General features: G+C 35.2%; 2 protein-coding genes across 2 annotated transcripts in view; both read left to right on the plus strand.

Annotated features, from left to right (window-relative positions):
* The window catches only part of Agbl1 (ATP/GTP binding protein like 1), a 739063-nt gene that overhangs the window by 384633 nt on the left and 333065 nt on the right, over nucleotides 1-21365 (plus strand). The gene's annotated exons all lie outside the window — the stretch shown is intronic.
* LOC114633033 (40S ribosomal protein S23) lies at nucleotides 17326-17840 on the plus strand. The gene has a single exon (XM_028781656.1). The coding sequence runs from the start codon at nucleotides 17352-17354 to the stop codon at nucleotides 17781-17783; it is 432 nt and encodes a 143-aa protein (XP_028637489.1). The 5' UTR covers nucleotides 17326-17351; the 3' UTR covers nucleotides 17784-17840.

Here is a 21365-nt window from a genome sequence, read left to right on the forward strand (position 1 = left end):
AGTGGGGGGGGGTAGATAGAGGTTACATCCACAGAGAAGAAGGAGGAGGGGCGAGGGGATTGGGGGTTCCGAGGGGGTGGTGGGGGATGGGGTAAGGGGACAACATAGGAAATGTAAATAAATCATCCAATAAAAAAAATAAAATAAAATTAAACCTTATAACTGATAATGAAAATGTGAAGTTTTCAATCTAAAATCAGGTAGCTAAAATTACCTAGTATGGGCATCAGTGAGGTGGCTCAGCTGGTACAGGACAGTGCTTCTGAGTGGGAAGACTTGACACCCTCCTGGTAGAAAGAACCAACTGTGCCAGGCTCTCTTCTTATTTCCCTGTGTATTTTAGCACCGTTATCCTGCACAAATGTAAAAGAAGTTTTAAGTATGATCAGTAGTATAATATTTAATGGTAAAAATGTGAATATTTCCCAGTAGAAGTAGAAATAGAACAGGATTGTTTGCACTTTCCACTTCTGTTCAAGACTGTGTTAGGTATTCTAGCAATCACAACACAAGCAAATTATTAAAGAGAATCATTTAGAACAGAAGCAAAACTTTTATGAACTGATGGGGCAGTACTTTTCTGTATTAAAATCCTAAGAAATCCTCAAACGTAAACTATTGAAAATGACATACATGTTTAGCAATGGAGGAAGATATGCGATCAATATAAAATTTGGTGTTTGCTCTATATGAGCCAGAAATAATTCTGAAATAAATTCCATTTGCAATAATAATAAAATCAAGATAATTTGTAGCAGATTTAATAGAGAAAGGTAAATATACTAAAACTGCTAAAACAGTGATAGCAATTGAAGGGGTTCCCAAATAAATTGAAGTTACAAATTATGTTACAAATACAAATTAATGTATTGGAAGATCCAATATTTTTGAAATGGAATTTTTTCTAGACTTTTCTATAGAGTCAACACAATTTCTATCAAAATCTCAGCAGGCCTTTGTATTGATATTGACAAGCCAATCTTAAACACAAGAGAGCCAGAATAGCTCAAGCAATTATGAGAGAGGAAAGTCTTAGTAGATTATTTATATGATTTCAAAATTTAAGAGAAACCTGCAGAGTTCAAGAAAATGTTATCTTCCCATGCTGATCAAAGCTTTCCACTTATGACTGCCTTTTGCCCAGGACACTTGTATATGACATTGAACACATTGGTTTATAAAGTGGATATGCAAACCAAACACTTATTGATAATAATTTATAAAATAAATTTTTTGAAACAATTTATTGATATATACATTATTTTAGATTAATTAAATGTAATTATAAAAATTCACACTTATGAGATAGATATGCTTAAACTTTTCCAGCTTTATTCTTTATTTTTGCTTTTATGACCTCATCATTTCTTTCTTTCCTTTCCTCTTCCCATGCTCTTTCATACACCCCTCCTGCCTTCTTTGAAGTTAATCACTGCCTCTTTCATTAACTGCTGTTGCATGCATATATGCACATATGTTCATGTGTGTGTGTGTGTGTGTGTGTGTGTGTGTGTACATCTAAATATAGCCTGTTTGGTCTGTGTGTTTTAAGGGTGGACATTTGTTATTTGATAACCATATATCTGGGGAAGACACTCTCTCATTCTCAGAATTTCTTAATTATCTGTGGTTATTTGTATAGGGTTGAGGTGTTGGCATTTTTCACACATCTACTTTGGTATTATTTTGATGTTATCCTTGTTCAGTTCATGTTTAGCATCCATATTGGATATAAAAATGAATATTTTGATTGCAGTAGGGATCACAGTGATTTATTAAAGTGATGGTTGTAGGTTTCTCATCCAAGATCTATAATTTTATTAGCTTTTGGTAATTGGTAAGGTTTCCAGTATCCAGAATAATTTCCCTCTTCTTGAGCAGGTCTTAAAAGTCTATTTAGGAAACTGTTCATTACTGCCAACATATGCTTTGCAGTTTTAGAGCAATCACACCCTTGTGGGCTCATAGCAATCATAGCTGAGTAGACTAGTGTATGCTTCTTTCTTTTGGAAGCCTGTATGGTACTTTCTAGTTCCATGAAAGCTAGTCCTAAGGAACAGGTATTCAGGTTGGTTCCAGCTCAGGAGTCTTTGAACTCTATGTCTGAAGTATATGTTGTTTTCAGGAAGAAGGACTTACTTTCCCTTTCTGAGGGGAAACAAAGGATGACAGCAACAGACTATAATGTTTTAAGATTATCTTGGCAACTCTAACCAACAACTCAAAAGAGGGCTTCTCACACCTGATATTAAGATTTTTGTTAGATGGTGTTTGGGGCTTAGGGGAAGCATTGTCAATCCATATGAGAAAAATTAATTTAAACTGTATATATACAGACTTATGAGTATTGTGGCTTTTGTTGTTGTTTTTAGACAGATAGTTAATAGTATAATTCCTTAAGAATTTTCAGACATACTTACAATTGTTTCATTGTATCTCTTTGTTGGGTAATTATCTCCCTTCTCCTTTCTAGTTAGAGTCCCCCTTTCCCATTTCTCTGATCAGATCGGTCGTACACTGTTTCTTCACTCTCTTTTGCTTCCATACCCTCACTACAGTGACAATAGTCGCTTTTGACTTCTTTGGTTTCTGAGTTACTCCAGGATGTATACTCACATCTGAAGATTTGGACCTAGGAGGCTTTGATGAAAGATAAGCAAAATTCATCTATTGGGGTCTGAGGGAGCTTACTCGATATTATCTTTCTGATCTCATCTTTTAATGTGCGAAATTCATAATCTCATTTTTCTTTACAGCTGAATAGTATTTCACAGTGTATGTGAACCACATTTTCATCACCCATTTTTTGGTTGTAGAACATTTAGGTTGTTTCCATTTCCTATCTATTCTCAGTAGAAAAGCAATGAACATAGCTGAGCAAGGCTATATGGAGTAAGATGTTTAGTCCTTAGGACATATACCAAGAAGTAGTAGAGCTTGTGCATAGGGTAGAATAATTTTAACACTTTGAAAATTCTCCACACTGATTTTTATAGTGCCTGTGTATCTTTGCAAGCCAATCAACAGTGAAAGAGGATTTTTTTTTCCCTCCAGATCCCTTCCAAAGTTTGTTGTAGGTTGTTTTGTTGAATTTTGCCATCTGACTGAAACAAGATGAAATCTCAATGTTTGTGTGATCTAATTGCCAGGAATGAGGAATTTTTTTTGAGATATTTCATAGCAGTATTTCTTTTTTTTCAATTGACAAATCTTTATTCAGATCCAAGGCCCATGTTTTTAAACTAGTCATTATTTTTATTCTTTGTGTTTTGAGTTCTTTATATAGTCTGGATATTAATACTCTGACAGAGATAAAACTGGCAAAGATTATTTTCTATTCTGTGGACTTCGTCTTCACCTGGTTGTTACTATAGCTTCATAGAAACGGTTTTAGTTTTTATGACATCCCAATTTTTAATTGGTGGTCTTAATTTTCTGGCAAACATGGTCCTACTCAGGAAATATTTTCATATATATATACACACACACACACGCACACACACACACACACACACACATATATATATATATATATATATGTATATATATATATACATATATATATATATATATTATATAGGGCACTGCCTATGATTTTTTTCTAGAAATTTTACTGTTTCAAGTTTCACATTTAGGTCTTTGATCCACTTGGAGTCAATTGTGCAAAGTTGTGGGGCTGTTAGCTCTTGTATGGGCGGGCATGGGTCCTGTTGGACTGTTGTGGTTCCCGTGGCTCTGAGAAATTTGATTGAGTTTACTCCACAAAGCATGGGGCAGACGCTCCGCCCAGGCTTGGAGAGATCTGAATCTGAAGTCCTGAGGAGGCAGGGCTTTTGAGTGGGGGTGAGGGGTCTCCGGGCCTTAGCAACTGACCTGGAGGCCAGTGGTCTTGGTCTTTGAGCTCCCAGATGCTGCTGGGAGATGTGGAAGAACTAAGATGTGAGGGCATTCGGGCTGGACTGCAGCTGAGTGAAACAAGGGAGAGAGAAGCCCCGATACTGCCCGGTGGTTAGAGACTCTTGGTTACTGGGACTCGCTTGGCTGGATCGCTGGCTTGGCTATCTTGCTTGAGTTGGCAGGCTTTGCAGCAGGAACATAGAGAAGTCTTCTAGCGGGAGATTAGACAGCGGCGGGCGGGGACTCATTAAAGTCCTTCTCCACGACTCTCCATGGCGGGGCCCCAAAGACATGAGGAAGTCCATGGTTTTAAAGGATTTATTGTCATGGCAGAAAGTGGATGAATCTGGCTGTACTCCCTCTCCAAAATACTCAGGGCAGACCTGAGTTAAATAGGGAGGGAGGAGGGTCATGGAAAGAATGCTTAATTGGCTACCCCGTCTGGCTTTCAGGTATCTCATTAATATAGGAATCTCTTAAGGCTCTGAGGCCTGTAGTTATCTCTATCTGTGGAGGGGCTGGTAGGGAAGTTGCTGTACCTGACTGAAAGGTGGTGATCAATGGGTGTCTTATATCGTGTTTCAGGATCCTGGAGTCTGGGAGCATGGCAAAATATATGCTGTCTCTCGCAGGGCCTCTGGCCATTTCTAGCCAGTGCTCTACCAGAAACCAAGCTATCCTTTTCATGGTCCCACAACAGGTTATAGATATGGGTCTCATTTTAATCTTCTGCATGTTGATATCTTGATTTCCCAGACCTATTTGTTGAAGATGATTTTCCCCCACATCTGTTTTTGAATTCTTTGTCAAATATTAGGTGCCTGAAGTTATGTTTGCTCATGTTTAGATTTTCGATTTTGTTCCATTGGCTTACATGTGTGTTTTTTAACCATACCATATTGTTTTTGTTATTGTTGCCATATCACATATCTTAATATCTGGAATGACAATATCTCAAACATCCAGCATCATTCGTTGTTTGGGGCATCCTTGGTCTTTTTAGTTCCATATGGATATTAGTACTGTATTTTATATTCCTATGAAAAATGTTCTGGATTTTCCAGATGTGGGGGTTCTATCAAGTTATTTATTTGCAATCTTCCTAATTTGTTTTCAATATAGGCACTTAGACCTTTAAGTTTCCCACATGCGACTGCTCTGAAAATGTCCTAGAAGTTTTACTGTGTTATGTTTTCATTTTCATTTATTTCCAAGAATTTTTTATTCTTTCTCGATTTCCTCTTAGATCCATAAATTATTTAGTAATGAGTTATTTAATTTTCATGAGTTTGTGTGTTTTTCTTTTGCTATCAATTGTAAGTCTTATTACATTGTAAGTTTTATTACATTGTTGTCTAACAGGATACAGGAAGCTATTTCATTCTTTTTTGAATGTGTAAAGATTTGTCTTGTGTCCGAGAATATGGTTTACTTTAGAAAATCCTTGATGCATCAGAAGTAGAATGCCTGTATTCTTTGGTTATTAGGGCAAATATTCTGAATATATCTTTTAAATTCATTTGAAATATGATGTCAATTAATTCTGATGTTTCTCTTTATTTTTTGTGTACATGGCCTGTCTATTGGAGAAAATGGGATATTTAGATCACCTGATACTAATGGATTGATGTTAACTGATGTCTTTAAATCTGTAGAACATTTTAAAAGAAAGTATATCAGAGTTTAGCAAATACATGTGCAGTACAGTAATGTCTTATTGGCTAACTGTTTGTTTGATTATAATAAAATAACTTTCTTTATCTCTTCTGGTTAATTTTCCTTTGAAGTATTTTGTGTCAGGTGTTGGGGTAATGATGCATTCTTGCTTTGTCATCTTACTTGATTGGATTTATTTTGTCCTTCCTTTTACTCTAAGGCTCTGCTTAATCTGTGTTTTATGTAAATAATGGATTTTATTTCTTGGTCCATTCAGTCATCTTGTTTTTTGATAAAATTGAGGCCACTGATGCTTACATATATTATTAAAATGTGTGTTTAAATTGTTTTCATTTTGCAGCTGATTTTGCAGTGTTGTTTGTTTTCTCAATGGTACTTTATGTTTCAATAATGATGGTTCCTGTTTCTTTCCATGCTCTCTCTACCATGTTAACTCTTCTTTTAAGCCGAAAATAATGCTTCCTGTATTTTTCTTCAGGTTTTGTTGGTTGAGTAGAATTTGTTTACATTTCAAATGATATCCCTTTTCCAGGTTACCCTTCTATATATCTCATATCCTATCCTTCTCTCCCCTTCCCCTTTGCCTCTTTGAGGGTGCCCCTCTTCTCATTAACCCACTCCCACCTCACTGCTCTAACATCCTCCTATGTTGGGGCATTGAGCCTCCACAGGACCAAGGCCCTCCCCTCTAATTGATATTAGATAATGCCATCCTTCACTACAAATCTATATATATCTGGAGCCATACCTCCCTCCATGTATACTTTTCAGTTGATGGTTTAGATCCTGGTGGTTTACACCCCTGAACCATTGGTGTACTGTTTAGGAAATTGTCTTCTGTGCCCATGTGTTCGAGGCTCTTCCACACTTCCTCTTCTATTAGATTTGGCATACCTGGTTTTATGTGGAGGTCTTTGATCCACTTCAACTTGAGCTTTGTACAAGGAGATAAGAATGAATCAATTTGCATTTTTCTACATGCTCGACCCCAGTTGAACCAACACCATTTGTTGAAAATGCTGTTTTTTCACCCACTGGATGGTTTTGGCTTCTTTGTCAAACATCAAATGACCATAGGTGTGTGAGTTTATTTCTGGGTCTTCAATTCTACTCCATTGATCTTCCTGCCTGTCTCTGTACCAATACCATGCATTTTTAATCACCATTGCTTTGTAGTACAGCTTGAGGTCAGGGATGGATATTCCCCCAGAAGTTCTTGTTGAGAATGATTTTTACTATTCTGGGTTTTTTGTTATTCCAGATGAATTTGAGAATTGCTCTTTTTATCATTGTGAAAAATTGTGTTAAAAATTTTGATGGACATTCCATTGAAACTGTAAGTTGCTTTTGGCAAGATGGCCATTTTTACTATGTTAATCCTGCCAATCCATGAGCATCGGAGATCTTTCCATATTTTGGGGTCATCTATTTCTTTCATCAGAGACTTGAAGTTCTTGTCATACAGATCTTTCATTTGCTTGGATAGAGTCACACCAATATATTTTATATTATTTGTGACTATTGTGAAGGTTGTTGTTTCCCTAATTTCTCTCTCAGCCCATTTATCCTTTGTATAGAGGAAGGCTACTGATTTGTTTGAGTTAATTTTATATCCAGTTACTTTCCTTAAGTTGTTTATCAGTTGTAGGAGTTCTCTGGTAAAATTTTTGAGGTCACTTATGTATACTATCATATCTTCTGCAAATAGTGATATCTTGAATTCTTCCTATCCAGTTTGCATCCTCTGACCTCATTTTATTGCCTAATTGCTCTGGCTAGAACTTTGAGTACTGTATTGAATAAATAGAGTGAGAATGGGCAGCCTTGTCTAGTTCCTAATTTTAGTGGGGTTGCTTCAAGTTTCTCTCCATTTATTTTGATATTGGCTATTGGTTTGCCGTATATTTCTTTTACTGTGTTTAGGTATAGACCTTGAATTCCTGATCTCTCCAATACTTTTAACATAGAGGGGTGTTGTATTTTGTCAAATGCTTTTTTCAGCATCTAATGGCCATTAAGGCTAGGTTCACAACCAAAATATAAGAGTTTGGTAGACTTTTTAAGGTTCTAATATCATGGAATAATTTTCTTTCTCAAATTATGGCAGATACTTTTGTTCATTATATCAGGTTAGGCTGTCTAAAACAGTCTCTTAGGACTTTGAATGCATAGCTCCAGCCCCTTTTTTCTTTTAGTTTTTATTGAGAAATCAGTAGTTATTTTGATATTTTATTCTTTATGTGTGACTTATACATATTCTATTGCAGCTTTCAATATACATTCTTCGTTATTTATACCTGCTGTTTTAAGTACAATACACTGTGCTCATTTTCTTTTCTAAAATTGTCTATTTTGTTGTTCTATAGTCATCCTGAATCTGTGTCAGTATATCTTCCTTAGTTTTCTTCTATGATTTTGTTAAAGATCTGGTCTATGCCATTGAGTTGAAATATTTCTTCCTCTTCTTTGCTTATAATTTGAAATTTTGGTTGTTCATGGTTCTACTCATTTCTTATATGTAACTCCCCTGCTTCTTTAAAGTTGTTTATATTGCTTGCTTATTTGATCTAGGTTTTACATTTTGTCTTTGAGTCCCAGTATTCTGTCTTCTGAGTCTTTCTACTTGTAAGGCTTTCCTTTGAGTTTTTTCATTGAGTTACTGGTTTTTTTTTTTTTCAACTTCATCTTCACGTAAGATTGAATGTTCTTCAATTTTTTTTATCTTGTTACTGAATTTCCTTCTCAAGTCTTGGATTGTCTTCATCATTACTACCAGTCCTATGCTTGTGTTTTCTCAGTCATTTGTTTTTTAAAAATTCTTTATCTTTAATTTTGTTGAGCTGTCTCTTTGTGTCTCCTTTAAACTTCTTGAATTCTTTAACCAAATTTAGGACTGTTCCTTTAAATTCTGTGTGTTCTGTACTTCATCAAAGTAAATCTCATTGACAGATATTTTAGAAGACGGGTAGCTTTGGGGGCAAAGATACTGACTGAAATTTTCTTATTTGTGCTAGTTTGAATGAGACTTGCCCCCATAGGCTTATATATTTGAATGCTCAGTTACCAGGGAATGGAACCTTTTGAGAAGAATTAGAAGATATGAATTTGTTGAAGTAGGTGTGGCTTTTATGAAGGAGGTATGATACTAGAGATGTGATTTAATGTTTAAAAAGACCACACCAGACCCTGTCCCATCCCTGTCTGCTGTCCAAAGATCAGTATGAAAAGCTCTCAACGATTGCTCCAGTGCCATGCCTGTCTGCTTCCTGAAAGATAATAGAAGAATATTCCTCTGAAACTTAAAAATAAGAGTTACCTTGATCATAGTATCTCCTCACAGAAATGAAACAGCTACTACAACATTATTTGTGTTTTTGTCATATTTTGTTTGTTCTATGTCTAAGAGACAGATGAGCAGTTGAGGTGGAAGAGAGTATTGTGAGCATGTGTGTTTAGAGGATAAAAATATCTCAAGAATAAAGGTATTTAGACAGAGAGTCTCAGATGGTGTACAGGATATGACTCCTCTTTCAAGACAGGAGTATAGGGTTAGATCTGGTTTTGAATGCAGTGTGGGAGAAAACTGTGGGTTGTGAAGTAAGTTGGTAGGGTCCTGTCATAAGCTTTAAAATTGGTTGTGTCATAGGTTGAGGTGACCAGAGTAGGTCAGGTCACTGGATGTAGAACCTTCTATGTCTGGCACATTGGGCAGAAAGCAATGGGAAGGTCAGGGAAACTTACTAGGGTAGACCGTGAATAAGGATGTGAGAGTTCTAATTGGGTGGAGAATTGAGATACAGCACAGAAGGGACCTATACGTGGTGTATAATAGAAGGATTCGAGTTAAACACTAGAGAAGGATGTGGGAGACTTTTTCTGGGCAGATAATTTGGACTTGGTGTTGTTTTATGAGTTATTGAAAATTCTGCCTTAATCCTAAGTACTAATTCACTTAATGAGTTTTAATAAAATTTAAGCCTACAACTGAAACACCAATTTTTATTATCAAATATTTTAACATAATACAGCCTAAAGATACACACACACACATATATATGTATATATATGTAGTACTTACATATGTATTAAATATATATGATATTTACATACACACATATATAGATATTAATATGCCAAAGAATGACTATTGATTTATAATTAAACCATTCTTTTTCCATAAGAGAAGAAAACTTTGTATATACAGAAATAACAGTTTAATTCATAATGTGTATTAGCTTCAAATCTGAGCCAATGTGTTTGTTGTTAATTCGTTGTTAGTAGTTGTTGTTTGCACTGTGTGTGCATAGTGCAATATGTCTATGTTGTATGTTCAGAACCAAAGCTCTAGTGAAGTTGCTTGATCCTGCACGAATGAGACTGCCAGAAATGTCTCAGGTTCTTTGAATATTTGATTTCCAATCATATTTTGGACATTGTATCCTAATAAACTTTTTAATGTTGCCAGTTCTTTACCCCTACACTCATATGTGCATCATATGATATGTATATCAGCTAGAATAGGAATAGGAAAAATTCTCTCACAACCATTTTTTTCAGAAGATGGCAAGACAGTTCATATGGGGAAAAGAATAGCCTTCCCAGTAAATAACACAAGAAATATTGTTGTACTACATGGAAAAGGAAGAATTTAGACCTTTAACACACAACATGTATAGCACTTTAGGTACAGACTCTACAAGAAAATTTTTGTAAATTTTGCTCAGACATAACCTACTTTACAGCATCCCTAATATCAGGACCATAAAATGTAGATAAATTGGATTTTGCCAATTTTAAAGTGTCTTTTTCTCTTCAAAAGATGTTATGTAGAAAATAGAAAGATATGCCTTAGACTGAGAAATATTTTGCAATCATTCATGTGGCAAAGTACTTTTAGCTAGAATACATGCTTGAATTATGAAAAATAATAAAAAAGAAACAACTCACAGCTTTAAATGGAGGAAAATGTGATGAAACGTTTCACCAAAACTAAGAAATGTCATGTGGCCAAGAGGGATGGTATCAATTACACACGTTCATTAGCTAATTTAAAAGTTAAAATCACAGTAAGATAACAGTACACAACCAATAGGATCACCTTGGTATAAAAGACTGTGATTATCATGTATTGGTCAAAATATTTAGAAACTAGAATCATCATATACCATTGATATTAATGTAAAATAATAAGCATACTTTGGAAAACACTGTCAGGTTCTCAAAAGTTAAACAACAAGTTAACAGATACTGCTCTTTGAAAGTTTTCAATGTTAATGGTCTCAAGTCCCCAATAAAAATTAATAGTCTCAAGTCCCCAATAAAAACATACTGACTAACCGATTGGATGAAAAAACATGATTCATTCATCTTTTCACTCCACTCAAGAAACATACCACACCATTAAGGATAGATATTATTACCTCAGGGTAAATGGATGGAAAAAGATATTCCTAGCAAATGGAGTAAAGAATCATGCAGGTGTATCTATTTTAATATTTATAGCATAGATTTAAAACCAGAACTAATCAAAAGAGATAAGGAAGAATACTATATACTCATTTAAGGAAAATGCCACCATGGGAATATTAAAATTCTAGACATTTATGTACTGAAAACAAAAACACCCATATTCATACTACTAAACCTCAAATCACTTACCGACCCTCACACAGGGATAGTGGATGACTTACCCTGTTCCTGCCAAAAGACAAGTCATTCAGACAAAAGCCAAACAGGGAAATGTTAGAGTTAAATAACACCATTAGTTAAATGGACTTAGAAGAAATCTACAGAAAATTCTACCCAAACATTAAGAGACATGCTTTCAACTCAACAGCTCATGGAACTTTCTCCAAAATTATCCAGGTGTCAAGATGCAAAGTAATTCTAAACTGAAAGAAGAAAATAAAAAAAAAAATCACCCTGAATCCTCTCTGACTACTTTGGGTGAAACCCAGATATCACTAACAATAGATGTGGTAGGAAATATACAAACTCATATTTTAATCTTTAATCCAACAATTCCATGCTATGTTTCTAAGTGAAATGAACATTTATAGATCCAATAAAGCCTTGCACATGAATGTTTGTAACAAGCACTACACATAATACTAAACTAGAAATTCTTTATGTGTGTTCAGGAAATACTGGATGGATAAAATACAGTATATTCTTACAATGACTGCTAATCCAGCTTTAAAAACATTGAACTATTGATATAAGGAACAGAAGTGCACTTTAAAAACTTTAAAAATATTCAACTAAATGAAAGAAGTCAAGAAATACTATAATTAAATAATGTAAAATTTCTGAAAATTATAAAACTGCTGACAAAAATGTCTCAGAGATTGCCCAAAGCAGGGTGTGGGTACAAATGAGCAGGAGGAAGAAAATGGTTAAATCCATGGGCTCTAAAGCTTAATTGTGGCAATTATTACAAACTATATGCATTTGCTGAAATGCTTTAGGCTGTTATACATACCTTCATGAAGCTAATGTATATTTTCAAAACCACATTTATTGATTATGCACCAGCTGTTATGCAGAGTGCTGGATATTTGTGTAACACTGATGAATGAAGTCTGGATTTCTTCTTTTAACAAATTATAGGCAGACAAGACAGATGATCAAAATTTTGAAATAAAAATTAAGTACAGTAATTGAAGGACTAATTGTGAAGTAATACAGACAGGATTGACTGCTTCTCTTTGGGTACGGGGTTCATTAGATTGTCCTGGGTGACTTCTGCAGACATTTTTTTTTTTGAGGTGTAAATCTGATGATCTCTGTTACAACCTTAAATATAGAAAAGCATCTCATGAGAAAACTTTCAGTTCAAATGTGATTTCTACAAAACTTGGAAGAACTAGAATCCAGAAATTCTGTAATAATTAAAAGTTGAGTCTGAAAGAACTTGCATGTCCATGTGGATGATAGAGAACTGTGTTGAGATGAACTGGATGTAGGCTTTGTGCCTCACTACTAAGCATGTACTCTTAACCAATGCTAAGTACATATTGTGTACTGCTAAGCATGCAATCCCTTGTGCGACATTTTCAGTAATTGATTCTCTTCACAGATTTCTAATTCTCAGGAGTTTATAAAGATAATAGTAATCCAAAGTTCTCTCATAATGCCAATACCAAGCACCAATAGAGTTCTCTACATACATTAATATATTAATACACTTAATATTTCCAGATATACTTTGTGTAACACCAGTATGCATCATTAGATGATGCTTCAAAATATTTGTTAATGAACAAGTATTTATAGTAACATCTAGTTTCACATAAAAGAGAAAAGAAACACAGAAATTAATTGCATTGTGAGAAGTTTTATAATAAGAGCTAGGACTTGAAGTACAGTTTAATATTCTGACCCCTGAGACCCTTTTTAAAAAGGGTATGCTGTGTTGTAGAAAAACTAAACAATAAGTCAAATGACTCTATAGCTTGTAATTCAAGAGATATTTAAAGCAAGAATAAATTCTTATTTGGAGCCTGAAAAACAATGGATTGCCTTGGCTAAAGGAGGGACATACATCATGTTAAGAGAGGTTTTAAATATTTATTAATCTTGGAAGGCTGGGGCTAGGCAATGTTATTTCTCTTTTTCAAACTTCATTAGCAGCAAACTATGTTTTGAACAGTGCAACAGTAGTCATAAATACTGATGGTTCTACTTGTCCTACTACTACACTTTTGCTACATGATTGACCCCAAAAGAGAGGGATATATTTGGGTTTTTGCAAAGTTGACCACAGGGCTACACCCTAGAAATGAGTTCTAACACACATTCTATCTATAAAATTCTGACCATAATGTAGAGAGTTTCATTCTTTAAATTTTGAAACCATGGTTGGTTTGGAAAGAATAACCAGATTGATGTCAAGTAGACCCAAAAGGAAATTCATGGTATGTACTCACTGATAAGTGGATATTAGCCAAAAAGTACAGAATACCTAGGATACAACATACAGACAGTAAGAAATGTAACAAGCAAAAATGCTCAAGTGAGGATGCTGCAATCCCACTTAGAAGGGGGAAGGAAATAATTAATAATCACACGAGGCAGAGGGAGGGAGAAACCTGAGTGGGGGAGGAAAGAGGGAGGGGAAAGGGGGAACAGAATCAGATATGGTAGGGAGAGGACAGGAGAGGATCCCAGAAGACTAAGAGAATGAATGGAAATAAGCAGCCTCAGGGAGTGGGAGGTGGGGAGACCCTCTAGAATGTACCAGAGACCCAGGAGGCAAGACACTCTCAGGACTCATTGGGGGTGACTCTAGCCAAAATGCCCAACATTAGGGAAAAGGAACTTAAAGAGTCCACCTCCAATAGACAGAGCTTCAAGTGAAGGGATAGGGCTACTAACCCACAGTCAAAATTCCTTACCCAGAATTGTTCCTGTCTAAAAGAACTGCAATGACAAACATGGAGAAGATACTGAAGGAAGGAGGTCCAATGACCAGCCCAACTTGGGATCCATTTCATGGAGGAGGGGGTAGGGTGCACTAAAACCTGACACTACTATGTTATGATGTGCTTACAGTCAGGAGCCTAGCATGGCTGTCCTCAGGAACCCTAACAGCAGCTGACTGAGATAGAAGCAAATACTTACACCCAATCATTGGACTGAAGTTGGGAACCCTATGGTTGAATTAGGAGAATGACCCCATAGGACAGCCAACAGTTTAACTAACCGAGACCCCAGGGAGTTCCCAGAAACTGAGCCACCAACCAGGAGAATATATGGGTGGGTCCAAGGCCTCTGGCACATATGTAGCAGAGGTCTACCTGGACTGGCCTCAGTGGGAGAAGATGTGCTCAATCCTGGAAAGACTTAAGGCTCCAGGGAAGGGGGAGGCCTTTTGTAGTAGAAGAGCACTCTCCCAGAGGCAAGAGGGAGGGAGAATGGAATGGGGAACTGTAGGAGTGGGGACTGAGTGAGTGAGAGCAATGACTGGAATGTAATCTATAGCATAATTAAAAAAAAAGAGAGTAATCAGAAATCAAAAAAATGTAAAGTACAGCTTGGGTTTCTAAAATATGCCTTAAAACAAAAATAACCGAATCCAATTCAATGTATCTTCCTCAGTTGAGGCTGTATTTGACTCTACTCTTTCTGGCCAGGTGTGATTCCATGTCTATGAAAATACAAAAGACAAATTCTCAGGGTAATTCTGGACTAGTTTCTATATTCTCTCATGTCTGTGTTGAACTAATAAGGGACTTCTAACTCTCTCACTTAGTAGAGGATAAGCCAAGACTCAGGGAGATAGAAAGCTCACATAAGTCACAAAGCAACTGCCTACTCAAACTAGGCTTTTCCATATACTTGTCTGTCAACGACATCTTGCCTACTTTTCAGTTATGGGCTCTGATGCTTCATAGTTGTTCAAGCAGTTTCTGGGGTTAGTATTCAGAGTCTGTGTTCTTAAACCTACTACCAGAAAATAAGGAGAGGCAGGGAAGGATGTTCTTCATAAGGTATGTATCTAATGCTCAAACATAACATTGAAATGTCTATACACATGGAGGTTGTCTATACAGACATCTATACACACATTAAATCTTATTTAAATCTCATAATATTTTTGTGGGATGATAATGGTTCACTTGAGGTTTTTTGTTTCTTTCTTTTTTATTAATCACTTTATTCATTTACATTTCAAATGTTATCCCCTTTTTTGGTTACCCCCCTCCTCCAAGAGATTTTGAATCCATCTTTGTCTTGACCATTAGCAAGCAAAGCAAACAACCTCCTGTTTAGAATAGCCATCATTGCCTTTTCTCCCAGATACAGATGTATGTATGCAACATAAAAAAGAGAAATAATGAGATTGAATGAAAATTTTCTATATATGACACAGCTTTAGGATAATTTTTAAAAAATGAGTGGATAAGCTGCAGCTATGGAAATGTAAGTGGGGTGATCCCTCATTTCACCTTATATATTCTCTGCCCCCAGGCTTCAGTGAAAAGAGCACAGTTTCTTAAGGTCCCCAAGAAACATGAAATTAATTTGAATGTTTGATCATCTCTACAGAGATAGATTAGCTAACAAAACTAACTTCACTTAGTGTCAGACCCAGAAACCACAAATCCAGAAAACTCAGAGAGTATTGCACAGAAAGAATACAAAAACGAGGCTACAAATACCAGTTATAAACTACTGAAAATCAAAAATACTGCCAAAGAGAATCACCAGGGAGGGATCTACATTACTTTTGTCATGTATATATTTATATATGTATGTATGTATGTATTTCAGGAATCATTCAAACCAAAAAGATGGAGATTATAACCAAGAGTTTTACTTTTCAAATATGACACGTTTTGTTTTTGAATGTCATTTGCCTTTAAGCTTATTTCTCAAGGCAGAAGGTGGTTTCTAGCCTCACACATCAGTACTGTGTGTGTTCAGTTATCCTAGAGACAATTGTGCTACTGAAATAACTTTGAATAGCTTCATGTGTTTCCTGTAATTTGTGATCATAATTGCTTTTGTTAGTCTTATTTAAAATACTGCATTCATAGGTAATAAGTGCGTGTACTTAAAACAATGAAAAATTTCTTTTACACACTTTAGTATAGTTGTCTACTAGAGTTTGGAACTAAGAAATCTTGTATGAATTTATTTTTTAAAATGTCAATTTTTATATCATGGCTACTATTTGAAAAATAACACTGAATTAAAATATTAAGTTAGAACTTGTATTCAGAATGGAAGCTGTGCAGCTTCTCCTTGGATTCTAGACCTTTAGTATTGGATATATTTTGTGCACTAAACTGCCACCTAAACCAAAACATCAATCTATGACATAATTAGAACTTTTAAAATGTTTGCTTTACATATGTAAACATACAATTATATATACAATACTAACTGTATCAAGTTGCAATATCTTTGGGACTGGTTAATTTTGGCATGTGATGTTTACATTTCTTTTCAAAACTTCTAAAATTAAATAAAATAAATAAAAATGATTTTTTTTCTTTTTTTTTGAACATGAAATGCTTTTTTATAGCATGTTTTACAAGGGGAGGGGGTAAGAGGGTCCAGGTGATTTTTAATACAAAAAGGTAAAGGAATAAAATAATTTTGTTCATCCCTAAACCACACTAGACTAGAATTCTTTACCTCGAGAAATTATGTTTCAAAAGTAAAGGCAAAATACAAGTATGCTCTTATAAACAGATATTGAAGAAATTTGTACTGGTTCCAAAGAGTATTAAAAAGAACTTTTGGAAAGAAGGAAAATAACATAGGCAATATAATGGATGTATATCAAGACAGAAAGGATACTGCGAAGGGACAGGTGACAATAAAACATGTCTTTTATATAACTCTTTATTAATTTACCAGATTGACAAGCATTAAAAAATAATAACAGAGAGACCATATTTTAAAATCAGAGCATGTTTACACATATGTTAAGATAATGACATGGATGACCCAAGATAAAGAGGGGAGAAAGAAGAGTGCTTAAAAGCACTGACACTATTTTTGAATATCATCCTACTTCTTACTAGTGTGTTTGTATCAGTAGCAAGTGTATGTTGCACACTCAGAGACAGTCCTAAGACCAAGTGAAAAAGATCCACTATACTAAGAAAGGGAGAAAAATGATATAAAATATTTGCTCTAATATGCTGACATAATCAAAACAAAACAGTAGTTAATAACAAGTTCAGGAAACTTCAAAGGATGAAAATTATCATCGATAAAGAATGGTAATACGCTCTTTCTCTCGGGCCCGTGGCGCCGGCAAGATGGGCAAGTGTCGTGGTCTCCGTACTGCCCGGAAGCTCCGCAGTCACCGACGGGACCAGAAGTGGCATGATAAACAGTACAAGAAAGCCCACTTGGGCACAGCCCTGAAGGCCAATCCATTTGGGGGTGCCTCTCATGCAAAGGGAATTGTGCTGGAAAAAGTAGGGGTTGAAGCCAAACAGCCAAATTCTGCCATCAGGAAGTGTGTCAGGGTGCAGCTCATTAAGAACGGCAAGAAGATCACAGCATTCGTGCCCAATGACGGCTGCTTGAACTTCATTGAGGAAAATGATGAGGTTCTGGTTGCTGGATTTGGTCGCAAAGGTCATGCTGTCGGTGATATCCCTGGCGTCCGCTTTAAGGTGGTTAAAGTAGCCAACGTGTCTCTTTTGGCTCTTTACAAGGGCAAGAAGGAAAGACCGAGATCATAAAATTTGACAATGGAGACACAGTAATAAATTTTCATATTCCGAAAAAAAAAAAAAAAAGAATGGTAATACATTAATGATAAAGGAATAAGAATTTCTAAGACCATATAACAGGTCATGGCATGCATGTGCTTAATCACATAAGACACATATGGGAAATGAGACCAAGTGCATGAAATTTAAAAAGATGCATCTGCTGTTACATCTGCAGATTGTACAACTCTATCAGTAGGCAGATGTAACGAAAAAAAAAATAGGAATCATCAATCAACAAATGCAATTTATTTTTTTAGAGGGCTTTACCAAAAATCACAGAATAGACATAGTTTTTAAGCCTACTTGAAACAATCACCAACACAGACCACTTTGCATGCTAGAAAACACATTTTAGACCATTTATTAGGAGGAAATTCATGACAGGCATTATAAACTTAGCAAACTACTCATGGCTGGAGAAATATGGAACCTAGAGAAGAATCTACTACTGCCTCTTTCCCAAACTAATATAAATCTCTAGATGCTTTCTAAATACTTATCTTTATACTCACAGATGAATGCAGTTCTTATCACTCATCAAAGAAGCTTCTTTTTGCAATAGACAGGGTCCATTATAGATAGTAACAGCTAGTCACAAAGTAGAAATAAACTGACTTTTGAATGCCTGTCCCTAGTTAATACAATGGCAACACAAATACTACACTTAAAGCTCATTCAGCATCAGGGAAGAAGAGGTGGAAACATTGTAATAGTTCGACCACCAGGACATTGGCTACAAGATAACATCTTTAAGAAAAAATACTATATTGAGGAGACTGGTAGGAAAGAGAGGGTGGGTCTGAGAGGATTTGAGGGTAGAGTGGGGATGTGATAAAGACACATTTTATGAAGAGCTCTAGAGATAACTTACTGGTTAAGAATAATAGCTGCTGCTCTAGAGGATCTGGGTTTGATCCCCAACACCCATATTATGGTTCATATGTCTCTGTAACTTCAGCCACAGAGGATTCTCCTTTCTAGTCATGAGGGATGCATGCATGTGGTACATGGACATACATGTGATAACATATGAATACACACAAAATAATAATATAAAATATATAATATAAAATATACACATGAATCAACAAGTTAATACAAATTTTCAGTTATATTGAAAAATAATATCACAATATGTGCTCCTAGACATAATAAAATTAATCTATCCATCCATTGGAAGTATAAAATTTCAAACACAGGGAGAATAATAACAGATTTTATATAACAGGCAAGAGAGGAAAACTTCCAAGAGACATTAAAAGTATTTGAACTAAATGAAAATGAAACTTATAAAATTTCTAGCATGGTAAAATCTATACATAGATGAATCTGTATTGTACTGTATGTACATATGATTAAAAGATAAAAGTCCTGAAATCAAACATCTAACCATACATCTGAGGAAAGAAGTTAAATGGCAAATCAAATGCAAAGAAAACACAAAGCAGATAACTCAGATTAGGGAAAATAAATCAGAATGTATACACTTAATAGATGTAATTTTGATTTGTATAAAATATTAGAACATAAATTTTAAAAACTGAAAACATAAAATCAAAAGATGAAGTCAATGAAACCAAAAGATGAATCTTAGAATCCACAAGAGTATCAAGTTTCTGTTGAGACTAAGTAGAAAGCAAACAAGAGGACCAATTGCTAATATCAGAAATGGAAGAATGAACAAAGTTAGAACTCCTATGTGCATTAAATGGAGAAAAATGGAATACTGGGAAAATCTTTTTATCCTTAAATTTGATCATCCAGGTGAAATATATCAATTCCTTGAAAAACACAAATTACCAGTGTTCACTGAGTTGAAATAGATGCTCTGAACAGGCCTACATATGAATGATGTTTAAGTGATAATGAATAACTTATAATCTACTTAGAGAAATAGAGTTAGACCCAGATGAGTTCAGTAGTGAATTTTGCAATATATTTTATGCAGAAATTGTTCCAGTTTCTATAATTGCTTTCTGAAAATCAAAACTGAGGGAATATTGCTCAATTAATTTTATAAGACCAGTCAAAGATATAAGAAGAAAAAACCCAATAGATTAATAATTCTCATAGACAAAACTTCAAAACTCCTGAAGAAAATGTTAAAAAATCAAGTATTATTATATACATAATTATATGCCCTGACCATGTAAGATTTTTCTTGGTCATACTTAGTTCACAATTAGAAAATTAATTTGTATAAATAATCATATCAAAAGACTAAGAGGAAAAGTCTCATGAGCATATAATATATTCAGATAAAATATTTGACAAGATTCAATATCCTTTTCTCCATACCAAGAGTCCCTGTTCTCAACTTGACAAAGAATATTTTTGCAAAATCTGCATAGCTAACATGCATCTTTCATGTTCTGTAACAGAAAGTTTCTCACTAAATCAAGAAAAAGAAGCCCTGCAAGAATGTTCTCTCTCACTGTCTCATTTCAGTGCCATGCTGAAAATTTTAGCAATGCGACAAGACAAGGAATGCAAATAAAAGCATGCTGATTGAGTGTTGGTAGAAAGGTTGCAACGTAAGAGGGTGATGTACAAAATTCTATTGCTTTCCTATGAGTTAGCATCCAGCAAATGGATTTGAGATTTAAATACCCAGGAGTAGACAGAGAAAGCAGTGTCTGCAATCTCTACAATCAGGAGGCCAGTGTAGGAGAAATGCTGTGAGTGTGAGACCAGTGTGGTCTACATAGAGAGTTCTAGACCAGCCTGGTATACAGAGTAAGATTTTTTCTACACACACACAGATACACACACACACAGATACACACACAGACACACACACACAGACACACACACAAACACACATACACACACAGATACACACACACATATACACACACATACACACACACAGATACACACACACACAGATACACACACAGACACACACACAGACACACACATATACACACATACACACACACACACACCATCCTAGCAACACTTACATCATTATCACATATGATAAAATTCTCGAATGTAAATTTAACAGAGGTACATTTCTATGCTCTCTAACAAAAGAAATATGATGAACAAAATCAATGAAAACTTAGAGAGTAGGGGGAAATATTCGCCTTTATGGATAGAAAAACATAATATTGTCACAATTTCAGTTCTCCCTATCTTTAAATATACATTTAATGTATTTTCAATCAAAGTACCTGGAAATTATCTTGTAAACAGAATGGAGAAGCAGATGCTCCAGAGCAGCCTAGTAGCACAAAGGAGTAAGACAGTTGGAATTCTGTCACTGCCTCACTTCAAGGCTTACCACAAATAGAATACAAGACAGGATGGTAATGATGAAAATTAGATGAGTCTGTCATAGGAGGAGTTTAAAGTATCAAGAAACAGACTCTCATAAATATGATTACTCATCCTTGAAAGACATGTAATGATAATAGGGCAAAGATAGTTTTTTTCAAAAACAGATCTAGAAAAGAATGGAGATCTGAAGGCAAAAGCAAAATAGTCTAGGCATAAATGTGTACCTTTGACAGAATTAACTCAAAATAGATAAATGACTGTCCT

The sequence above is a fragment of the Grammomys surdaster genome, unplaced genomic scaffold (genome assembly GCF_004785775.1).
Source record: "Grammomys surdaster isolate TR1022 unplaced genomic scaffold, NIH_TR_1.0 493, whole genome shotgun sequence".
NCBI lineage: Eukaryota > Metazoa > Chordata > Mammalia > Rodentia > Muridae > Grammomys > Grammomys surdaster.